The sequence below is a fragment of the Macaca mulatta genome, chromosome 1 (assembly GCF_049350105.2).
Source record: "Macaca mulatta isolate MMU2019108-1 chromosome 1, T2T-MMU8v2.0, whole genome shotgun sequence".
Lineage (NCBI taxonomy): Eukaryota > Metazoa > Chordata > Mammalia > Primates > Cercopithecidae > Macaca > Macaca mulatta.
Window position 1 is genome coordinate 37,412,608 of NC_133406.1, and position 24,914 is coordinate 37,437,521.

The following is a 24,914-nucleotide window of genomic DNA, read 5'->3' on the forward strand; positions in this document are numbered from 1 at the left end:
GAAAATCCGTAAAGATAGAAAGTAGATTAGTAGTTGCCAGGGGATGGAGTGGGTCATACAAGGAGTGACTGCTAAGAGGTACAGGGTTTCTTTCAGGCTGATTAAATGCTTTGGAATTAGATAATGACAATAGTTTTGCAATTTTGTGACTATACTATAAACCACTGAATTGTACACTTAAGCGTGAATTTTATGTATGTCGATTATATATCACTTTAAAAAGTATAACAAACAAAACTTATAAAGCAACTTTGATAAGAATATTCTGTGTTACTGGTATGTATTAGGTTTCAACCCTTCAGAGACCAAGATTCGAACACCTGATGGGAAAGTGTGGCAGGAGGCTGAGTTTCAAAACATGAGTAGAGAACTGTATCGAGATTTAGCACTTCACTTTGCAGGTGAGAATAGAACTTTCTTATGTTTTGAGTGTCATACATGCTCTCTAATTTATAATATTTACATATAAAATTGTCACCAAACTAACAATATTTTCCTTCTCTAACTGCACGGCATACTGAAGTTGTAGTGGTTTGAGGCATAAGGCTCTGTTAGCCTCTAGACTCAGCTCCAGGGTTAAAATTAGCTTACATGGTTAATGAGACAGAAACTAGGCTATGTTTAAACTGAGGGACTTTCAGAGTTGGGACTGCCTGATTTGAAGGAAACATAGCAGAATTTAGTTGAAGTTTACTTCTGCTTAGGCCTCTGAGATCTTCGATGTAGTAATTTGTCAGGCAGCAGATAAGATACTTACTTGAGAGCAAGATACCAAAATAAAAATAATTATTATAGGAAGGGAATAAGTTAGGAATTGTAAGTAAGAGGAACCCATGGAAGACTGGGAGAGGGTATTAGGAAGGTCATACTAATAATGGTACTACCTACCGAATAGTATGAGCTTGGGCAAGATGCTGAGTGGTCTTTTGTATTTTTTACAGTTGAGGAAATGGAGGCTCAAAGAGTCTCCTAGGGTTGGATAGAGTAGTTAAGAATGGAAGCCAAGATTCGAAACCAACTGTGATTCTAAAGTGTGAGGTCTTTGTAGTAAGCCCTCATAAAGCTTCTACTAATACATTTCTGTGGCATTAAGTGTCCAATCCAGTTTTCTTGCTATTATTATACAACAACACTCAATTCAGAAATTTTTTTCTCATGTGGAAAGGAAGAATAATGTAGTAGTTAAGAGCAAAGATTTTGGAATCAGCTTTCAAGGGTTCCAGTTCTGCCTCTGTCACTTATTAGTTGAGTATATTAGCTGTGTTACATAACTTCTCTTTATTGGTTTTCTCATCTGTAAAATAGGAATAATAACAATATATCTCATAGGATAGTATCATTGTAGACTAGTAAACTATGTCAGAAGACTTTCATATTCTGCCTTCTCTCTTGTTATGGTAGATGAACTATGATGTGCCTAGCTAAGACTCACCCATCTGCTTGTGTTTTAGATTCCATTTGCTTTTATGTATTTAAGGATGTTACTTCAGCCCTATTGCCTTTCTTTTGCATCATCAAGTTTTCCCTCTCTACCAGGTCATGCTCATCAACATACTATGTGATAATGTGCTGTTATATCAGTCATCATAAAAGAACCCCTCTTTTGGCCTTACTTTTCTCCAGCTGCTGCCCTGTTTGTTTCTTGTGTTCAGCAAAACTGCAAAAAGTTGCCTTATGCTCATTGTCTTCAATTTGTCTCCTGTCTTTCTCTTAAATCCTTTCTATAGGTGTTTGTTCCTATTTATCAAGATCATCAGTGACTTCTGCATTGCTAAATGCAATATTTAATACTAATTTGTTATCATGACCTGTCAGCAGCATGATTGATCACTTCTTTGAAACTGTTCACTTGACATCTAGAATACTTTAAGTATCTGGTTTTCCTCCTAAATCTAACTATTATTTTTCAGTTGTTTTTCCCTAATCATCAGGATGCCCTGACCTCAGTCCTCAGTGCTTGGGCAGGCAGGCTGGCTGGCTTGCTTTCTTTCTTTCTCCTCTCTCTTTTTTTTTTTTTTTTTTGAGACGGAGTCTCGCTCTGTAGCCCAGGCTGGAGTGCAGTGGCCGGATCTCAGCTCACTGCAAGCTCCGCCTCCCGGGTCCACGCCATTCTCCTGCCTCAGCCTCCTGAGTAGCTGGGACTACAGGTGCCCGCCACCTCGCCCGGCTAGTTTTTTTTTGTATTTTTTAGTAGAGACGGGGTTTCACTGTGTTAGCCAGGATGGTCTCGAGCTCCTGACCTCGTGATCCGCCCGTCTCGGCCTCCCAAAGTGCTGGGATTACAGGCTTGAGCCACTGCACCCGGCCTCTCTTTTTTTTTAATTTCTTTTTTTTTTCTTACCTTCCCCCCTTCCTTTTCTTCCCTTTCTTTCATTTTCTGTCTCTCCAATCCCCCTCCCTCTACTCACTCTATTTTTCTTTCTTTTTTTAAAGCTTGTCTATATGCACACAGGACAAATTAGTCTCAGGTCTTTAAATGTTCCCTGTTACTAGTGATTCCCAAAGTAATGTCTTTGGCCCACACTTGCCCTGTGAATTAACTTATATCCAGCTGCTACTTCCATGTCTCCCTTTGGATGTATAATAGATTTCTCAATCTAAATATATCCAAAATGGAACTAACTAAATAAATGTGGTCATGATATACCCTTTAAACCTGCTATTTTGGTAGTGTCTCCATGTCACTTAATTATATCCCTTTAATTGTTCAGGCCCCCAAATCTTGTCACTCTTGAGTATCACATCCCCGCCTCATATTTTGTATGTAATATTGTCTGAAATATACTTAGAATGTAATCACTTTCACTACTTCTATCACCACCACCTAGATCGAGAGCACCATCAGTTTCCTATCTGGATTATTCTGGTAGTCTCCTCACTGGTCTTCCTCTATCTGCTCTTCTTCTAATGAGTCTATTGTCATCATAACTTGCTAAAAATTAATTTAGATCATGTTGCTCCTTTGTTCATAATCTCTCAAAACCTTCCATCTCACTCTTGAGTGAAACCTGAAATTCTTACAATGGCCTAAATAGCCCTGCATGATCTGGTCCTTAGTTATGTCTCTGACCCTAGTTCCTACTATTCTTTTCTTTGTTCAGTCCACTCACACTGACCTGCTTGCTGGTTTTTTTTTTAGATACTAGGTATGGTCCTGCTTTAAGGCCTTTACTTATACTTATTTCCACTCTGTCCAGAATGCAGAACTCTACACATATTTTAAAGTACATTTATTCAGATCCATAATTGAGGTTAATTTTTTAAGCTTAACATGTGTAATCAGTTTATTTCTGCAAGTTGGATTTTTAAAAAATTAGTAATAATGTATGTATAAAATACCTTGACATGTTTTACTAGCATCATCATAAAGCCTTAATTTAAGAATATTTTATTGAGTATTTTGTAAAGTTTTTATATAGAAATTTCTAAATGAAATAGGAATCTGTGAGAGTGCGCACCTCTGAGATTCTATAAAATGCAATGATCCTGACTTGGAAAGCATTTGTGAAACTAAGTAAATTTCTCAAGAGTTTCTTAGAAGAATAAATAAATAACAAAGGATTGGAACCCAATAGTGGAGTAGTGGTAATCTTTAGATATTTTCCAACTCCTTTTTTCCATAAAAGGAGTTGATGTTTGGTATTATATGGGCCATAGAAATAGCCTCAATGTACGTTTCTTTTTCCCTTCCTGCAGCATATACTTTACACTGATTTTTCCTATAGGGGGAGGATAAGTAAGTGAGTGAGAATCATTGTTATATTTGCTGTAAATGTTTCTGCTTTTCAGATGATATTTCTATAAAGGAGAAACCTGCTGAAAAAAGTAAAGAGAAGAAAGTAGTCAAGCCAGTACGAAAAGTCCAGAAAGTAGCACAGTTATCAAGTACAGAATGCAGAACAGGTTAGTTTTCTCAACATATCCATCCTTTTTTTTTTTTAAATTGATTAATTTTTTCATTATACTTTAAGTTCTGGGATACATGTGCAGAACGTGCAGGTTTGTTACACAGGGTATGCACGTGCCATGGTGGTTTGTTGTACCCATCAACCCATCATCTGCATTAGGTATTTTTCCTAATGCTATCCCTCCCCTAGCCTCCCAGCCCCCGACAGGCCCCGGTGTGTAATGTTCCCCTCCCTGTGTCCATGTGTTCTCATTGTTCAGCTCCCACTTATGAGTGAGAACATGCGGTGTTTGGTTTTCTGTTCCTGTGTTTGTTTGCTGAGAATGATGGTTTCCAGCTTCATCCATGTCCCTGCAAAGGACATGAACTCATCCTTTTTTATGGCTGCATAGTATTCCATGGTATATATGTGCCACATTTTCTTAATCCAGTCTATCATTGATGGACATTTGGGTTGGTTCCAAGTCTTTTCTATTGTGAATGGTGCTGCAGTAAACATACATGTGCATGTGTCTTTATAGTAGAATGATTTATAATCCTTTGGGTATATACTCAATAATGGGAATGCTGAGTCAAATGATATTTCTAGTTCTAGATTCTTGAGGAATTGCCACACTGTCTTCCACAATAGTTGAACTAATTTACACTCCCACCAACAGTGTAAAAGCTTTCCTATTGCTCGACATCCTCTCCAGCATCTGTTGTTTCCTGAATTTTTAATGATCACCGTTCTAACTGGCATGAGATGGTATCTCATTGTGGTTTTGATTTGCATTTCTCTAATGACCAGTGATGATGAGTTTTTTTTCATATGTTTGTTGGCTGCATAAATGTTTTCTTTTGAGAAGTGTCTGTTCATATCGTTTGCCCACTTTTTGATGGGGTTGTTTGTTTTTTTCTTGTAAATTTGTTTAAGTTCCTTGTAGATTCTGGATGTTAGCCCTTCGTCAGATGGATAGATTGCAGAAATTTTCTCCCGTTCTGTAGGTTGCCTGTTCACTCTGATGATAGTTTCTTTTGCTATACAGAAGCTCTTTAGTTTAATTAGACCCTATTTGTCAATTTTGGCTTTTGTTGCCATTGCTTTTGGTGTTTTAGTCATGAAGTCTTTGCCCATGCGTGTGTCCTGAATGGTATTGCCTAGGTTTTCTTCTAGGTCTTTTATGGTTTTAGGTCTTACATTTAAGTCTTTAATCCATCTTGAAGTTAAATATTACTGTTACCAAATTTCTCATTGTTTGGCACATATGAAAAATTAATACATTTTATGTATCGTGTGTGTGTGCACGTGTGTGTGTGTGTGTGTTAAGGTGTAATTGACATAAACTGCACATATTTAGAATGTATAGTTTGATACATTTTCATATTTTTATACATCCATGAAACCATTTGTTCACCATATGTTCATCAACGTACTGAACACGTCGGTCATCCCTCCAATTTTTTTAATGATTATTTTTAATATAAGTTAACCAGATTAAAGGTAATTTTTAGGTTGTGAAATTTATATACAAGGGGATTGTTTCTGAATGTCACTAAATCCTTTCACTTATTCTCAAAAGATAATGTTGCACATCAGAACTGTGGTGTTCCATCCCATTATTGGTCAGGTGGAACTCTGAATTGATCAAGGATAGAAAGAAGATAATTCTCTAGTTCCATAACATTTTGGCCCTCATCCAGGTTGCCCAGATTTATGACTAGCTTTGTTCCTTTGGTAAATGAGCTAATTTTAGTGTGCCTTGGTTTTCCCATATGTAAAATGGGAAAGCAGTAGTATTTATCCCACAGGGGTGTTCTGAGAACTAGGAGTTAATACCCAAAAACACTCATATACCTGGCACATGATAAGGACTCAGCTGTTAGCTATGACTCCATTAATAATAGTAATTATTATTTCTGGCCATATTGAAAATGGCTATTTAGAATGTCATATTCATCTCAGTGAGTAATTTGGGCCAAGAGAATGGAGAAAGTTGGGAACCTGTCACTATCAATTTAGAGACATTCTACATTCATTCATTCATTCATTTATTCTACAAATATTAATATTTTTGAGCATTTGCTGTATGTGAGGTACTGTGCTGTACTAAACTTAGACAATACATTGGTAAGCAAGATGCATCTAACCGCTACCTTCATGGAGCTTATAGTCTTGTCAGGAAATAGATATGTGGTTACAATAAAGTATGATGAGTGCTGCGGTAAGAGGTCACAAGATGTTATGAGAACACCAGGGCAGAACTGACGGGGTGCTGGTTTTTGATCAGGCATCTGTTTTTCTAGTCATACGCTAATCAGTAGAATGGCGGATAACACATTCTGTGACACCCATTGTTAACTTTAGATGTCATAATAGAGTGACACTTGCTATATACAGATAAAAAAATAAAATGTTACAAAAACGTGAGTTATCTGAGCATTAACAATTACATTTTATTTTACTTTATTTTTTGAGACAGTCTTGCTCTGTCACTCAAGCTGTTGTACAGTGGCACAGTCTTGGCTCACTGTAATCTCCGCCTCCTGGTTCAAATGATTCTCGTGCCTCAGCCTCCCGAGTAGCTGGAATGACAGGCATGTGCCACCATGCCCGGCTAATTTTTGTATTTTTAGTAGAGATGGGGTTTTGCCGTGTTGGCCAGGCTGGTCTTGAACTCCTAGCCTCAAGCAATACGACTGTCTTAGCCTCCCAAAGTGTTAGGATTACAGGCATGAGCCATTGCACCCAGGCAATAATTACATTTTTAAAAAGTACTGTGTTTCATGTGGCATTACGTAATACTGTTTTCAGAAGCGTAGTTTGAAATGGAGCACAGGGACCACTAAAACTTATGAACACTGATCTTGAATTGTATTCATCCAGTTTTGTGGTAGGCTAATTCTCATATATGCACTGTGGCAATGAGCTAGATAGAGAGTCATTAAATGTGCTAAAGCTGTATTAATAGTTTATGTAGTGGAAGTCCTTTTTTTTTTTTTTAAACCAGTGACTGTGTGTAACTCTTCCAGAAAGTTAGAATTTAGAAATAATCCCTCAACATATTCAGATGCCAAATGTATAAATAACTACCCAGTGTATTCATGGTTGCTTGTTTTTGATTCAGAAAATCAGGCTGAAATTGAAGAGGAGCCTGTTCTCTCATTTTACATAAGAACATAAAGTTTCTTATAAATAGATTGAACAGTATACTTAAAACCCTTTAAATATTTTAGGTCAACTGTATAAGGTTAATAACAAGGTGCAAAAACATTTCTAAAGTAAACAGCACACATTAAAACTCACCTTTTTATAATTGATGTTTTTATTAAAATGATACTTCCATTTATACTTACAAATTAAAGCCCTTTTTAAAGAAACTCTAAATGGAATGTCTTTTATTATAAATACAATAAAATAGCATCACAGCTGGGAAAATAGAAGAAAACAGATAAAACCACAATCCAGACTTAAATAAAGAACAAGTATTACTTTGTATGTTTCCTTACATTCATTTTAAAATTATAATAGTATGTTATGGTAATCACTGTTTATGTAAATTTTTTTGTATATGTAAAATTTCATTGATTTTTGCATCTTCTCAGAGGAACATTTCTGTTGTTTCTTATGAAAATTGCGATTTGTAATGGCCACACAATATTCTAGTAGAAATAGTAATTATTCACCATTATTCAGTATTTAGTTACTTCTGATAGTATAAAAATGATACAGTCAACATTTTCATTTATTTTTTTCTTTCTTTTAGATTATTTATATTGTATAAATTTCTGTTTGTTGGATTATTGATCAAGGGGAATGAATACTGTTGGGGTCCCTGACACATAATCTCATGTTTGCTTTTTTTTTTTTTTTTTTTTTTAAAGAAACTATACCCACTTATATTTCAGCAAGTAATGTATAGGCAGAATGATTTTATTATAATTTTATCAGCATTGGCTATTAATGTAAAAATGTTTATAATTAATTAGGCTTGAAGTGCTACTATTTCTTCCTTCCTTTCTTTTTTTCCTTCCTTTTTTTTTTTTTTTTTTTTTTTTGGAGGCAGGATCTCACTCAGTGTCCCAGGCTGGAGCACAGTGGCGTGATCTTAGCTGACTGTATCCTTGAACTCCTGGGTTCAAGTGATACTCCCACCTCAGCCTCCTGGGTAGCTGTGACTACAGGCACGCATCACTGTACCCAGCTAATTTTTTTTTAATCTTAATTCTTTGTAGAGACAGGATCTTGCTGTGTTTCCCAAGCTGGATTCGAACTCTTGGCCCCAAGCATTTCTCCTACCTCAGCCTCTCAAAGTGCTGGGATTACAGGCATGAGCCACCAGGCCTGACCTCTATTTCTTATCTTATTTTGCATTTAAACACTTTTATTCCATGTTTTTTTTTTTGTAGTTTCTATTTTGTAAACAGTCTTTTATTTCATTTTTTTTTTAGTCACTATTTTGAGATGATTGCTTAATTTTTAATTTCTTACATTCTGAAGCTAATGGATGAAAATCCTTTTTTCTCCTGGTAAACAGTTGTATTTATTGAATCACTTATTTTTTTGAATTTTTGTGATGTGAGGACCTTTTAAAATGATTATACTTTTTAAATGTTACTGTTTTGTACATAGAAAAGTGGTGTGTACTTTTGGTATATACCTGTAAAATATAATGTGAAAGTCCCTGTAATACCATCCCCTTCAAAAGTAATCATTGTTAACTCTGTTATATGTTTCCTCAAAAGTTTTTACATGTTCTTTGATTAAGTCTTTTTTTTTTAAGCAAACGTATTATTTTATCGTGTGCCATGTATGGTGCTAGATATTTGTAAACCAAACACTTGTTGTGTGTTAAGACATATTTTTGTTTTGTCAAATTTGCTGCCTTAGTTCTTTTTTTTGAGATGGTGTCTTGCTCTGTCGCCAGGCTAGAGTGCAGTGGGGTGCGATCTCAGCTCACTGCAACCTCTGCTGCTTGGGTTCAAGCGATTCTCGTGTCTCAGCCTCCTTGGTAGCTGGGATTATAGGCACCCTCCACCACGCCTGGCTAATTTTTTGTATTTTTAGTACAGACAGGGTTTTGCCATATTGGCCAGGCCGGTCTTGTGCCTTAGTTCTTGAGGTTTAGGAATCATTATTTGGCACTTAACTTTCAAAGCATTTTACATTTATTTCAGATGTGTGGGTAAATCAAGATATAAACAAACGGTTAACTGACTTGGGGAGGTTAGGGTTTAACAATATCATTATTTGTAAATCTTTTGACCTTGACAGATAAGCATAAGATTAATAATAAAACCCATATGGTTGAGTAGATACACTTCTTACAATTAAAATTTAAATTTTAATTTCAGTGCAATGTATTTTTTTAGGTAGTAGTCATCTTATAAGTACATCTTCGTGGCGAGATGGACAAAAATTAGTAAAGAAGATTCTGGGACCTGCACCCAGAATGGAGCCAAAACAGCGAAGAACAGCATCAAGTGACAGAGGTGGAAGAGAAAGAACTGTTAAATCTGGTAAGTAGCTATAATTAAAATTGTTGAGAAAACAATTAAAAATTGCTATCAAGTACTTAGAGAAGGAAAATGTACTCTTAAGAATGTGTTAGGACTTTGCTTTGTAATTTTGAATGTAGCTCAAAAAAGAAAAAAATGTTCTATTGTGCTTGTTTATGGATAATATCTGCATATAGGTGTTATGTTCATCTTTATGAATAATTTTATGTTGTATTAATTTCAATTAGCTGTCATTGTGAATATGAAAGCATTATTTTAATGAAATCATATTAGACTTTTAGGGACCTTAGAGAGAATCAAGTCCAACCTGGGTTCATCCCAACATATTCAAGCAAACATGTACAAACATTCACAAGGTTGGATTTTTTTATTTGACAGATAAGGGAAACAGGCTCCGAAAGAGAAGTGATTTTTCCCATGGGTATGTAGTCAGTGGGTGTCAGACTTGGTGGCAGAACTGTTTAGTTTGACCCTCAAGTCCACTGTTTTTCTCCTATCAAAGTTTCTTGAGTGAACACTATTTCAAATAACTACTTTTTTCATGAACACTAATTTTGGGAAGTGAAATAAATACTCATATGCCAGTTTTTCTTTTTAGCAGCCAAATTTGTTTCAATTTAATGTGAACTTCTGGAATGGATTCAGTAAGATGCAGTTGCAACTATAATTTGGCACATAGAAGTCAATGCTTTGTATTTGGGCCTCTTCACTTTTATCTAGCTTGTAAATACGCTCATGTGTATTCTCAGTCTAAAGCCATGTTACCAGATATTTTGATGATAACATGATTTTTTTTCCTGAATATTTTAAGTTTTTCCATCCTTCACTGGAGAGTTGTAGAGGCTTAACATTTATTCAACAAAATATTTACTGAGTGCCCACTACATAGTAGGCACTGCTGTAATCTCTTGGGCTTCAAAATAAGCAAAATAGACCCAATCCCTGGCTCTGTAGAAGAAGCATTCTAGTAAAAGGAATCATTATATTCTTCATATGTTTCTTGCTAAACTTTGCCCATTTTCTCTGGAAATAGGGTAAAATACACACAATTTTAAGAATATTTGAGCATTTGTTATATAGATGTTTAAAAATGTAAATGTGATCAGATGAGAGACTAATGCTAATCTTTTCCTTATATTAACGAGAAATACAAAGTTTCAGAAATCCTTTGATAAACTTGTCTGAACGTAGTGCCATTTCATGTAATTATGAAATGGGTCAGTGTTGTAGAATTTTCAGAAAAACTAATATTTTCAGTGCCATTATTATTTGGCATATGCAGTCTGGTCTTTGCAAAGCTTTAAAAAATATATTTTTTAGGATTATTAAGACATTTCCATTTCCTTGCTTCTCATTGGGATGCCTTCCACTAAAAAGACTGTTGACGTTTTTAACAGCCTTTTGAGAGAAATAGTAACATTAAATATGTATATGAGAGAGAAATCGAAATGCTAAATATTCATAACAACCATAAGAGCTATCCTTTTTTTCCAGAAATATTTCCAACTGTATTTAAAAACAAACCAAGGAAATACAGTTTTCCAGAAGACTGAGATTCTTTTACTGCTAAAAAGGGAAGCTTTTCTTTCCTTTTATAATGTTCTTCAGAAGACTATAGGATATTTGAATTTGAGTTTAAGTTAAAATGAAATTCTCTGATTTTCTTGTTAATGCAGTTAAATCTTAGGAATGAGTATAGAATTTCAGTATATCACTAACAGTTCATACTTTGCAGGGGGTCACATTGGAAGAGCAGAATCTGATCCCAGGTTGGACGTTTTACATAGACATCTTCAACGAAATTCAGAACGTTCGAGAAGTAAATCTCGGTCTGAAAATAATATAAAGAAACTAGCTTCATCTCTTCCAGATAATAAGCAGGAGGAAAATACTGCCTTAAATAAGGACTTTTTACCTGTTGAAATTCGTGGCATTCTTGATGACCTACAGCTAGATTCTACAGCTCACACTGCAAAGCAAGATACTGGAGACTTACAGAATCAGAAGTCATCAGCACCAATACACGCTCCTAGGAGTCACAGCCCAGTAAAAAGAAAACCTGACAAAATAACAGCTAATGAGGATCCCCCTGTTATTTCTAAAAGGCGCCACTATGACACAGACGAGGTACGACAGTACATTGTTAGGCAGCAAGAGGAAAGGAAGAGAAAGCAAAATGAAGAGAAGAAGGCTCAAAAGGAGGCTACAGAACAGAAAAACAAACGATTACAAGAGCTCTACCGGAAGCAGAAAGAAGCCTTTACTAAAGTAAAAAATGTGCCTCCTTCTGAGCCATCAGCAACTAGGCGACTACAGGAGACTTACTCCAAATTGCTACTAGAAAAGACCTTGCTTGAAGAGCCATCTCATCAACATGTTACGCAGGAAACACAGGTAATAGTAGTGACATATATAAAGGAGAGTCGTTCATGGTTAGGAAATGCTTATTTGCTATACTATGTAAACATTACCCATCATTCCTAGTATGCTCAGATAATACTAATAAAAATCGTGGCCTTCATGAAGTGTATTAAATATGGAGAGTAATGTGATAAATGTGATGGAAAATAAAAGCTGAAGTAAGAATTTCCTACAGTGATTATGACTGATTTATTTTCCTCTCATCATTGCTATTAGTTAAATCCCTGCATAGTTTTCATTGTAGTACTGAACAAATACAGTTGACCCTTGAACAATGTGGGGATTGGGGTGCCAACCCCTTTGCAGTTGAAAATCCACTTGTAACTTTTGATTCTCCAAAAACTAATTAACTAATAGCCAACTGTTGACCGGAAGCCTTATAACATAATGTTGATTAACACATATTTTATATGTTGTCTATATTATGCACTGTATTCTTGCAGTGAAATACACTAAAGAAAATGTTATTAAGAAAATCATAAGGAAGAGAAAATATATTGACTATTCATTAAGTGGAAATGGATCATCAAGGTCTTTATCCTCGTCATCTTCATGTTGAATAGGCTGAGAGGAGGAGGAAGAGGAGGAGTTGGTCTTGCTGTCTCAAGGGTGGCAGAGGCAAAAGAGGTAGAGGTGGAAGTGGAGGTAGGAGGTGTGCACCACCATGCCTGGGAAATTGTTTATATTTTGTAGAGACAGGGTCGCACTGTGTTGCCCATGCTGGTCTTGAACACCTGGACTCAAGTGATCCTCCCACTTCAGCCTCCCAAAGAGCGTGGCTCCCTGTTGGATTTTAGATGGCGTTTAGCTATTAGTAATGTTTGTTTTTAAGACAAAATAAATTTTAATTGGTTTTGAGAAAAAAACTCGTACATTTTATGATCTTTGTAGAGCTGAGGTGACAATGTTTTTCTTAGGTGCTACCTGAATATATCTTTGTGATAGAACTCATATAAATTTGATGTCCTTTTCTCCTAGGCCAAACCAGGGTATCAGCCATCTGGAGAATCTGACAAAGAAAACAAAATACAGGAACGTCCCCCAAGTGCGTCTTCCAGTAGTGACCTGTCTCTCTCGGAACCTCCACAGCCTCTTGCAAGGTAAAAAGGGAAGAATGAAAGATGATTAAGATTCATTCTTTTCATGAAATTTAGTGGAGTAGTCTGTGTTCAGTGAATTTTGTTGACCTTTGTGAACAAGAGGGCAGAGAGGTTTATTTAGAAATTGGTTCATATCTTCTGAAATTTAAGCATAGTGCACATCTGTACTTACTGTATGCCCTAGGCCAATTGTTCAAATTTTACCTTTTAATGTAAATGTCAGTTTCTTTTACAGCTGGAAGCACTCTTGCCTTTACAATAAAAGTGTGTTGGATGAATGAATGACAGTGAAATTTTAAAGTGTTTGTGGTTAATAATTTTCAGACAGGATTTCTGTATCCACTGCTATTTAAGATTTCTTCTTATGTGTAAGAACAATTTATCCATTGTACTTTCAAGAGCTACCTTTGGATATGCTTGTGAACATACTAATAAGGACTAGGGAGGGATCTGATTTGATTTCAGATAGTCAACAGACTATTTTACCTTAAATTTTCTTAAGAAATTTTTTTTTGCTGTAATATATTGTTTACAATAAAGTAAACAAAAACTGAGTTTGGAAGTAAAGGTGATGTTTAGATTACGTGGTTATAAATTATACTTTGTAATAATAACCATTTTGGAAAGGGAAAGATTTTGAAATTCTTTGAGGATGCATAAATAGAAATCAAAATCACTATCCATTGGGTTATGGTTTTTTTTGGAGACAGGGTTTCACTCTCTTGCCCAGATTGGAGTGCAGTGGTCAATCTTGGTTCACTGCAACCTCTGCCTCCCACACTCAAGCGATTCTCTTGCCTCAACCTCCTGCATAGCTGGGATTACAGGCATGCGCCACTACCACCTGGCTAATTTTGTGTTTTTAGTAGAGACGGCGTTTCACCATCTTGGCCAGGCTGGTCTTAAACTCCTGACCTCAAGTGATCCACCCACCTCGGCCTCCCAAAGTGCTGGGATTACAGGCGTGAGCCACTGCACCTGGCCCGCATAGTCCTTTTTTTACCCCATTGTCCCTAGAATAATACTGTCAATAAAAATAGCTAACATTTATTAGTGTTTCTTAGGTTCCAGGCAATGATCTAAGTGCTTTGCATATATTATCTTACTTAACCCTTGTAATTCCTTGAGTTAGGTACTGTTGTTATTCCTGTTTTACAGAAGAGGTAATTGAGGCCTAAAGAGCCTTCTCAAAGGTCAAAACATTAATGATAGAGATAGGCTTTAATTTAGCCAGTGTGACTCTAGAAGCCTGTGCTTTAACTACTCTATATACTACTCCCCAAAAGTGAAATATTTCATATGCTTTGCTTAAGGTTCTAAATACATTTCAAACTTTAAGTATAAATAACATTTTTGTTTTGAATTTGAATGCTTTTATTTATCTATTTACTTATTTTTCTAAGTGTCATCTCTGGAGACGATTGAATGCTTTTAGATAGGTGATACTTTCTAGTTCACCTCAGTCCTATTATTGTTGTCAGACATACCCTGGTATATTAATGTCTCCAATTTTTACCTTTCTCTGAATTTCCTTCTAATTTTAAACAAGTTATCCAATATTAGAAGCAAGCCAAACACAAACAAATCTAGTATTAGACCATACTACCTTGTATCAGTTCCTCGCTTTTCTTTTAATATCCAACTTCTTTGACTCGTGATGTCTAACTTATTGTGTCCACTTTCTTGCTACCCAATTCCTGAGCTCCCCCATTCCGTTAGCAGTTTTAGCATAACTTTATGTTTAAAAGCATGCTACTTTTTGCTTAAAATTTGGCATTTCTTTTCCTTGCTCTTCATATCCTATTGTGTTAGCTGCCTGGAAAACTCCAGATTCCATATCTGACCCTGAAAACTGAAGATCCAACTTAACAGTCACTTTCCTTGGCTAGCAGAGTTAATTACTTCTTCATCTATACCCTACTGAACTTTTAATATCTTTGTTTTAGTATTTGTGATGTCTTATTTTAGCTGTTTGTTTATTAGTCTGTCATCCCTGGTAGATCTTGAGATCCTAAAGTATAAGAATTAAGCCTTTTGGCCGGGCGTGGTGGCTCAAGCCTGTAATCCCAGCACTTTGGGAGGCCGAGACGGGTGGATCACGAGGTCAGGAGATCGAGACCATCCTGGCGAACACGGTGAAACCCTGTCTCTACTAAAAAGTACAAAAAAACTAGCCGGGCGAGGTGGCGGGCGCCTGTAGTCCCAGCTACTCGGGAGGCTGAGGCAGGAGAATGGCATAAACCTGGGAGGCGGAGCTTGCAGTGAGCTGAGATCTGGCCACTGCACTCCAGCCTAGGCAACAGAGCGAGACTCCATCTCAAAAAAAAAAAAAAAAAAAGAAGCCTTTTTACTTGTTTTTAATTTGGAGACAGGGTCTTGCTTTTTCACACAGGCTGGAGTGCAGTGGCATGATCATAGCTCACTGCAGCCTCAACCTCTTGGATTCAAGTGATCCTCCCACCTCAGCCTCCCAAGTAGCTGCGACTGTAGGCATGCACCGCCATGCCTGGCTAATTTTTATTTTATTTTTTTGGAGATGAGGAGCTTGCTATGTTGCCCAGACTGGTCTTGAACTTCTGGCCTCAAGTGATTGATTCTTCTGCCTCAGCCTCCCAAGTAGGTAGGATTACAGGTGTGAGCTACCATGCCCAGCTCAGGATTAACTGGATTAAGTATATCCATTTTTGTCTCCTATTTCTCTACCATCAACATAGCACCTGCTGTAAAATTGGCATTCTAAATACTTGAATTTAAAGCTCTTGGATTTTTATTCATCAGTATCTTTTATATTATAACTTCCTTTGTATTCCCATTACTACCAGCTTAGTTTAGGCCCCAGTAACCTCACGCTTTGCATTTGTAATAGCCTATATTCTAAGGCATAGAATCTGTGCTCTAGTCTTTCTTCCTTCATTCTAATGACATGCTTTTCAACTTCTTATTGTCCTGGTTACCCCCCTTCAGATGACTTATTTTAATCCAGTTGCAGAACTTTACATTTTATCCATATTAGTTTGGTTTAAGATTGCAGCCTATAAAAATAAATTTGTCTCATAATTTGGTCATTTGTTGGGTCAGCCATGCCTCCCAGCTTTCTGTCATCTGCAAGTTTGATAAGCATACCTTTATGTCATCATCCTAAAATAATGGACAAGACCAAGGACAAAGCCTCATGTTGTTGTCCTTTTTTTTTTTTTTTTTTTTTTGAGACAGAGTCTTAACTGTGTCTCCCAGCTGGAGTGCAGTGGCACGATCTCGGGCACTGCATCCTCCACCTCTCGGGTTCAAGTGATACTTGTGCCTTAACCTCCCAAGTAGCTAGGACTACAGGCACATGCCACCATGCCCAGCTAATTTTTTTGTATTTGTAGTAGAGATGGGGTTTCGCCATTTTGCCCAGGCTGATCTCAAACTCTTGGCCTCAAGTCATCTGCCTGCTTCAGCCTTCCAAAGTGCTGGGGTTACAGGCATCAGCCACTGTTCCTGGCCTGTTCCTCTAAGGGTCTTCTTAATAGTTGACGTCATCCTGTAATCTCTCTGTAGTATCCCTTAATATAGAGGAAGTCTATGGTCTAGAGATATAGGTAAATACACATAATGTTGTTTAGGACATCTTTATTCTGTTTCTATACTTAATGGATACCCTACCCTGTATATTTATATTTATAGTTGCATATTTATAGTTGGCACTCACAGTTTTGCATTTAATTGTTTCACATTCATTAATTTTTCACAAGTATTAGTAGGTTATAATAACCTCCCTGTTTAGCATGTACATTGTTAAACGTAAGTGTTCAGCATATAGTAAATATTTGTTGATTAGAATAATCTATATCATGTCAACATTAATATTTAGCAATTTTAAGCATTTCTCTCTTATGTAATGTTATTTTAAAAACTATAATCAGTATTGTAAGGAATTTTGTTTATAGAATTTTAACGATCTTATTGCCTTCTTTTAAATACTTTTTTAAAAAATATGGCATCTTAGTTGAAAAAAGCAGTTTGCAAAACAGTATATATGGTAAAAATCCCATTTTTGTACAAACAATACCACCAAAACATAGTGTACATATAGAAAAATGTTTGGAAGTATATAATTCTAAATGAAATATTAACAGTGCCTCTTTTTTATTGTTTTGCTGAATGATCTTTATCTTTTTTATGTTTTTTATCTGTCCTTATTTTGTTGCAGTGCATACTCACTACTCTTATAATCAGACAAAAACAAAACTTTTTTTAAATGATGGTTTAGTTAGCTAACATATTGTGACTTTCATTTCCAGGAAAGACTTGACGGAATCTACATGGATGCAGCCTGACAGATTGAGCCCACAAGTTCACCATTCTCAACCACAGCCTTTTGCTGCAACAGCTGGAAGTTTACTCTCCCATCTCTTGAGTCTAGAGCATGTAGGAATTTTGCATAAGGATTTTGAATCTATTTTACCAACCAGAAAGAATCATAATATGGCTTCAAGGCCATTAACTTTTACACCTCAACCATATGTGACCTCACCAGCTACTTATACAGATGCCTTGTTAAAACCTAGTGCCAGTCAGTATAAGAGTAAACTGGATCGTATTGAAGCCTTGAAAGCAACAGCTGCTTCTTTGTCCAGCAGAATTGAAAGTGAAGCCAAGAAATTAGCTGGGGCCAACATTAACTATGGGTCAGCATGGAACACTGAGTATGATGTGCAGCAGGCACCTCAAGAAGATGGACCTTGGACCAAGGCTGTAACTCCACCTGTGAAAGATGATACTGAAGATGTTTTCTCTGCCAGAATTCAGAAGATGCTGGGAACCTGTGTATCTCATGCAACTTTTGATGATGATCTTCCTGGTGTAGGCAATCTCAGTGAATTTAAAAAGCTTCCTGAGATGATAAGACCTCAGAGTGCCATATCAAGCTTTAGAGTGAGATCCCCTGGTCCCAGACCAGAAGGGCTACTGGCACAGTTATGTAAAAGGCAGACTGACTCTTCTAGCTCTGATATGCAAGCCTGTTCTCAAGACAAAGCCAAAATATCTCTTGGTTCCAGCATAGATTCAGTCAGTGAAGGGCCTCTTCTTAGTGAGGGGAGTCTCTCCGAAGAAGAGGGAGACCAGCATGGACAGCCCCTTTTGAAAGTAGCAGAAATTTTAAAAGAAAAGGAATTTTGTGCTGGAGAAAGGAATAGTCATGAACCCATCAAAGAGTTTCAGAAAGAAGCTGAAAAATTCTTGCCACTTTTTGGGCACGTAGGTGGGACACAAAGCAAAGGGCCATGGGAAGAATTGGCAAAGGGAAGCCCACATAGCGTCATTAATATTTTTACAAAATCCTATCAGTTATATGGAAAAGGTGAGAAAAATAAGTATAACTTGTACTATTTGTATATTAAGATGAATTATAGTTTCTGTACAAGATATATACTTTAGTACACATTTTTCATTGAGTGGATAATGGAGACATTATTGTCCATATTAGTCATCTTCTAAATTTCCTGCAAGCCTCAAATAGAGTATTAGTAATTGAATCTTTAAGATTTCATTTAAAAATTGTTATTGTCATAAAATAATAGTTGACTGGTAGTTGTAGAAATTTTTATCTAGTTCAGAGAAATTCATAGATGATGTTCAAGATTGGATATATATCACATGTATACTACATTTTCTGTGACCATAGTTATGTACTTCTATAGAAACTAAGTATAAGCTGGGCACAGTGGCTCACAACTGTAATCCCAGGACTTTCAGAGTCCAAGACAGGCAGATCACTTGAGGTTAGGAGTTCAAGACCAGCCTGGCCAACATGGTGAAACCCCGCCTCTACTAACAATACAAAAAAAATTTAGCTGGGTGTGTTGGCATGCACCTGTAATCCCAGCTACTCGGGAGGCTGAGGCATGAGAACCGCTTGAACCTGGAGGCAGACATTGCAGTGAGCTGAGATCATGCCACTGCACTCCAGCCTGGGCGACAGAGCGAGACTCCATCTCAAAAAAAAAAAAAAAAAGAAAGAAACTAAGTGTATTTCTTACCACAGTGGTGATTTGTGAATTCTCGGGAATATAGCAATCAAGAATTGAGAGGGATAACTGTAGTAACATTTATTTCTAATATGAAAACAACTCTATTAATGTTTGTTAAAACTAGTTTGAATAGCAATCAGACTTTGAACAGTAACGTAGCTATATATTTGATTCCTGAAACAATGACTTCTAACGTTCCCTTCTTATCCCTGAAATCCTGTAACACGGCTTTCCTTTTCTATGATGGACTCAATTCCCTCAAGTCCCTTTCTCTATCCTTCCTGCTATATTTGGAATCTGCCCATTTTATAGTAACATTATGTTAGAATTTCTGGATCGGAGATTTCCCCTCTGTATACTGAATGTATTTCATCTGTTCTTCTTATGCTCAACTGGGTATCACATTGCTTTTTCCTAGAATTCATATTTAGGTATTTCTTAATGGTCTTGTATAGACCTTCATATGCTATTGCTTTCTTTTGTTTAGCCACATTTCTATTAGTGGTAATTTTAAATTTGTTTTGATTTGAAAGTTATTTTGATTTCTTTTGATGAAAGTAAAGTGCTTAAATCAACATCTTTTTTTATAAGAAAATTGTTTCTTCTTAAATTCTATTAAATGTTCATTAAGATTTTATAGTTAAACTAAAATATTTAGAGATGAAATGAGAATGAAATGTTATCTGCAATTTGCTTTAAAATAGTCTGGGGGGTGGTAGATGAAGGTAGTAGGAGGTTTATTTGAAACTAGATTGCTGATGTATTGGTCATTGTTGAAGCTGGATGATGAATACTTTGGTTTCATTATACTAATCTCCCTGTTTTTATGTATGTTTTAAATTTTCCTAATAAAAAGCTTTAAAAAAGTATCGTTGGATATAAAGGTAAATAGAAAAGAAGCACTATTAAAGGAAACTAAAATGTCCCTAAGCCCATATTGCTAATCTCCATGTATGGGATGCTTTTCTTACAGTTTCTTGATTTTCATTTTTAACCATGTTTCAATTATTACTTTTGTCAGGGTTTGAAGACAAGTTGGACAGAGGAACATCAACATCGCGGCCTTTGAATGCCACCACAACTCCTCTAAGCAGTGTTTCATATGAAGATGATTTTGTCTCCTCTCCAGGGAGTGGGACTTTGACAGAAAAAAAGTCAACTCTTGAACCTCAGTAAGAAAATATTGGCAATATGGAATAAACTCTGAAGAGTGAGAAAATGTACAAATGAGAACTCTGGTCTGAATATTAGCAAAGTTTTGCTTGTTTAAAGATACATATAGAGGCTGCACATCGTAGTGGAAATCCCAGGGCATGGGGCTCTGGATCCAGACTGCCTTTGTTTAAATCCAGGCTCTCCTGATTATTAGTTGTTTGTATTTATGCACATTACTTAGCCATCCTATGCTTCTGCTTCCTTCTCTGTGAAATGGGGACATTAATAGTACCTGCCTGCCTCATAGAGTTGTTATGAGTATTAAATGAAATATAGTGAGGCTGAGGCACGAAAATTGCTTGAACCCCTGGGAGTTGGAAGTTGCAGTGAGCCGAGATTGCACCACTGCACTCCAGCCTGGGTGACAAAACTAGACCCTATCTCAAAAAAAGAAAGAAAAAAATAAATCACATACTTAGAACAGGACCTGGCACATAGCAAGCAGAGTATAGGTTATTAAGTCAGTCCATGAATTCCCAGTAGAGTATTGGAGTATTGGGAAATTAGTCCATGGTATACTAACATAAAAAGCTTGAGAAATGGTTTTCTGTGATAGAATTGAGGAAGATCAGATAGATACGTGACTGCATGGTTCCAAATAATAAGTAATTTTCTTTATAATCAAGAAAACATTGAAAAATTTGCAAAGCTTTGAAAAACAATAATTATAATGATTATAACATCTGATCATTATTGAGCACTTAGTGTGCAAGACACTGAAAAGACTGAAAGACTTTACCTATATTAACTCATTTTTATAATAGCCTGATGTGGAAAGTATTGTTGTTACCGTTTCTGTTTTAGAGAGCAAACTGAAGCAGAGGTTAAATTACTTGTACATAGTCACATAGTAAGTGAATCAGACTTTGTTGGAGAGAATTTTCTCCCTATATTTTGCTACCGTATACATTTATCTGTAATTATTCATACTTAATATCATCTTTTTCAAATATTACAAATTGTAATCCATGTAAAATTATTAGGTAATCTTATAAAAATTAGTTAAATGTAATTAGATTAGTAGGAATAGGTATGAAAATTATATGAGAAAAAGCATAGTTTTAAGTTTTGAGCTCTAAAGAAAATATCAAATTTTTAAATAAAAACTTTCAATGATTTAATTATGGTGACATTTAATATCACCAATCAATATGATTTGATGCATTTTATTTCCAGGTAGAGGAAGAACATGTTAAGTTATTGTTCTCCATAAGATTATAAGAGGAGAAATAGTTATAATTAATAAATTATAAATTTGAATAGAAATTGAGGCCATTCCAGTATTCAACATTATATACTTTTCTCTGAATATTAGTTTTTATTGGTTTCACTTACCTGAGATTTTTCTTAGTAACAAGTTGAACCATAGGGAACAATCCAGGTTGATGGTGGTTAAAAAAATCAATAATAAAGTGGAAGCCGTCTTTGATTGTAGTTATATTCTCCTAGTGATTAAATAGATTTTGTAAATATCTTTAATTTAGCTGTGTTGTAAGACTTTTCTTTCTAGAACTACTATTATTTATTCTTTGACAGTAGCACTTCAGGCCCTCAGGAGGACCATTCTAACAGAAAGTCTGCCTATGATCCTTCCTCTGTGGATGTTACCTCCCAGCATTCATCAGGAGCCCAGTCTGCTGCATCATCTCGTTCATCTACTTCTTCTAAAGGAAAGAAAGGAAAAAAGGAAAAGACAGAATGTAAGTGGAATTCCACATGGTAACTTTTTCTCTTACCAATGATTTTGTTGTAGTAATCTAAAGTTGTGATTTGATCCCATAAGAAGTTAGAATTTCTTACAGTAATTAACTTTCATATTTATCATTATAGTAATACCTTTTGATATATAACATTATGAATCTTTTCCTTAATACAAAAGGAATACATTTGCAGTGATAAAAAATTAAAAATTAGAGATAAACACTCTTCAAGGAAAGACAAATTTCCTTTGAGCCTTCTGTTCAGAGATTAGCTACTATTAACATTTTTGATATATACATAAAATTATACACACACGACTTTATTTTAAAAACAAATGTAAATAATTGCTTTGCAGTTGGGTTTTTAAAAAAACTTAATAGTATATACATCTCTGAGTATCATTAAATATAATACCCAGATTTCCTTATCTATAAGGTAGAGATAATAGATACTTTATATGGTAATTTTCAAGCTCATATGAAGTTAAGGGAGATAATGTGTACATTCTGGTACCCAGCACTGTAGCTGACTCATTGGCGTTCAGTAAATATTTTTGAGTGATTGAGATACCCTTCAATGTCCTAATTTCTACTCTTGGCTTAAATTTGCTCCATAGGCCTACGGAGACGGATAATCACTGTATAAAGTGATTAGGCAAAGGCTTTGTAAACTCACAGGATGGTGTCTAGCTATGGGAATGATTTTGCTTCTTGCTTCCAAAAATGTTTTTTCTGGAAGCTGGAAGCTGTCATTCTCAGCAGACTAACACAGGAACAGAAAACCAAACACCGTGTGTTCTCATTCATAAGTGGGAGTTGAACAATGCAAACACACGGACACGGGGAAAGGATCATCACACACTGGGACCTGTCGGGGTCGGGGGGCAAGGGAAGGGAGAGCATTAGGACAAATACCTAATGCATGCGGGGCTTAAAACCTAGATGATGGGTTGATAGGTGTAGCAAACCACCATGGCACATGTATACCTCTGTAACAAACCTGCACGTTCTGCACATGTATCCCAGAACATAAAATAAAAAATAAATACATAAAATAAATCCTGCTTGTTCAGCTAAAAGGCTTCAGGGGGTGGAAGGAACAGGAATAGGAGGAAGACATCAATAAATATAGAAACCTGTATTTTAAAAGTAAATCACCTCTAGTTCTTTCTCTTAGAGATAACGGATGTTAACATTTAAACCAGCCTGGCCAATATGGTGAAACCCTGTCTCTAAAGGTACAAAAATTAGCCAGGCATGATGGTGGGTGTCTATAATCCCAGCTACTCGGGAGGCTGAGGCGGGAGGATCGCTTGAACCCAGGAGGCGGAGGTTGCAGTGAGCCGAGATTGCACCATTGCACTCCAGCCTGAGCGAGACTCCGTCTCAAAAAAAAAAAGTATTTATTTTATTTATTTCATTTTATCTTATTTATTTTGCAGAGACGAGGGCCTCACTTTGTTGCCCAGGCTGGTCTCAAACTCCTGGGCTCAAGCAATCCTTCTGCCTCAGCCTCCCAAAGTGTTGTGATTATAGGCATGAGCCACTGCCCTCTGCCTATTTTAATTGTGGTAAAATATACATAACATAAAATTTATCATTTTAACCATTTTCAAATACACAGTTCAGTGACATTAAGTACATGCACATTATTGTTGCAAGCATCACCACTGTCTCTCCAGAAATTTTTCATATTCCCCTACTGAACTCTGTACCCAGGAAATAATAACTCCATTCCTCTGTTCCTCAGCCGCTGGTAACCATTCTTGTGTTTTCTGTCCCTATGAATTTGACTACTCTAGGTACTTCATATAAGTGGAATAATACAGTATTTGTCTTTTTTATCTGGCTTATTTCACTTAGCATAATATCTGACTCACCGTTCATCTATGTACAGCATGTATCAGAATTTATTTTTATTGCTGAATAATATTCCATGCTGTGTATATGCCATATTTTGTTTGTCCATTAATCTGTTGATGGACATTTTGGTATTTTCCACCTTTTAGCTATTGTGAATGATGTTGCTATGAACACTGGTGTACAAATACCCTATTTGAATCCCTGCTTTAACCCAGATACAGAACTGCTAGATCAAATGGTAATGCCATGTTTAATTTTTTGAGGAACTGCCATAATGTTTTCTATAGCAGTTGTACCATTTTACATTCCCACCAGCAATACACAGGGTTCTATTTTGTCTACATTTATGCCAACACTTCATATTTTCTGCTTTTTTGTTAATAGGACATCCTAATGGGTGTGAAATGTTAACATTTTTAGTAAGAGTCCTTCCAGACAATTTGTAGGCACACACAAATAGGAAATTTTATGTGTATGGGATCACATTTTACATGCAATTTTATTCTGTCTATAGGGTATGGGTATCTTTTTTTGTCAGTAAATATGGATTACTATTTGTGAGGATTACCCACTAAACAAACTCTAGACCCATTAAGTAACAGAATACTATTCTGTTTTTGCTTTTTTGTTTTGTTTTTTGAGATAGGGTCTCACTCTGTCACCCAGGCTGGAGTACAGTGGTGTGATCACAGCTTATGGCTCGCCGTAGCCTCAACATCCTGGGCTCCATCAATCCTTCCACCTCAGCCTCCCAGGTAGCTGGGATTACAGGCACACACCACCCCACGTGGCTAATTTTTCCTTTTTGTTTGTAGTGACGGCTTCTGCCATATTATCAGGGCTGGTCTCAAACTCCTGGGCTTAAGCAATTCATCTGTTTTAGCTTCCCAGACTGCTGGGATTATAGGCGTGAGCCACCACACCTGGCTTGTTATTTGAATATATTATAATTTATTTAACTGTTTCCCCATTGCTGGATATTTAGGTTATTTTCTTTTTTCTTTATTCTATTATAAATACTACTGCATTGAATATCCTTGTAAATACATCTTTATGCATTAGTCGGGTTTTTTCCTATAGGGGAAAATCCTAGAGGTGAGATAATGGGGCAAATAATATGCCATGTTTAAAATGTGGTACATTTTGCCAAATAGCCTTTCAGAAAGTTAGTGCCAGTTTATACTTCCAATGA

At 36.2% G+C, this 24,914-nt stretch overlaps 1 protein-coding gene across 11 annotated transcripts in view; it reads left to right on the forward strand.

The window, feature by feature from the left end:
• CEP350 (centrosomal protein 350) overlaps positions 1-24,914 on the forward strand; it is a 161,274-nt gene that overhangs the window by 49,522 nt on the left and 86,838 nt on the right. For 7 of the 11 annotated variants that reach the window (XM_028851021.2, XM_078001058.1, XM_015122601.3 and 4 more), the window contains 8 exons: positions 288-401; positions 3,790-3,903; positions 9,260-9,406; positions 11,142-11,800; positions 12,806-12,927; positions 17,214-18,274; positions 19,966-20,116; positions 21,696-21,859. In XM_028851021.2, the coding sequence (XP_028706854.2) occupies positions 288-401; positions 3,790-3,903; positions 9,260-9,406; positions 11,142-11,800; positions 12,806-12,927; positions 17,214-18,274; positions 19,966-20,116; positions 21,696-21,859 (2,532 nt within the window). The remainder of the gene's footprint in view (positions 1-287; positions 402-3,789; positions 3,904-9,259; positions 9,407-11,141; positions 11,801-12,805; positions 12,928-17,213; positions 18,275-19,965; positions 20,117-21,695; positions 21,860-24,914) is intronic. The other 4 variants (XM_078001059.1, XM_078001041.1, XM_078001048.1 and 1 more) reach the window with 1 other exon arrangement.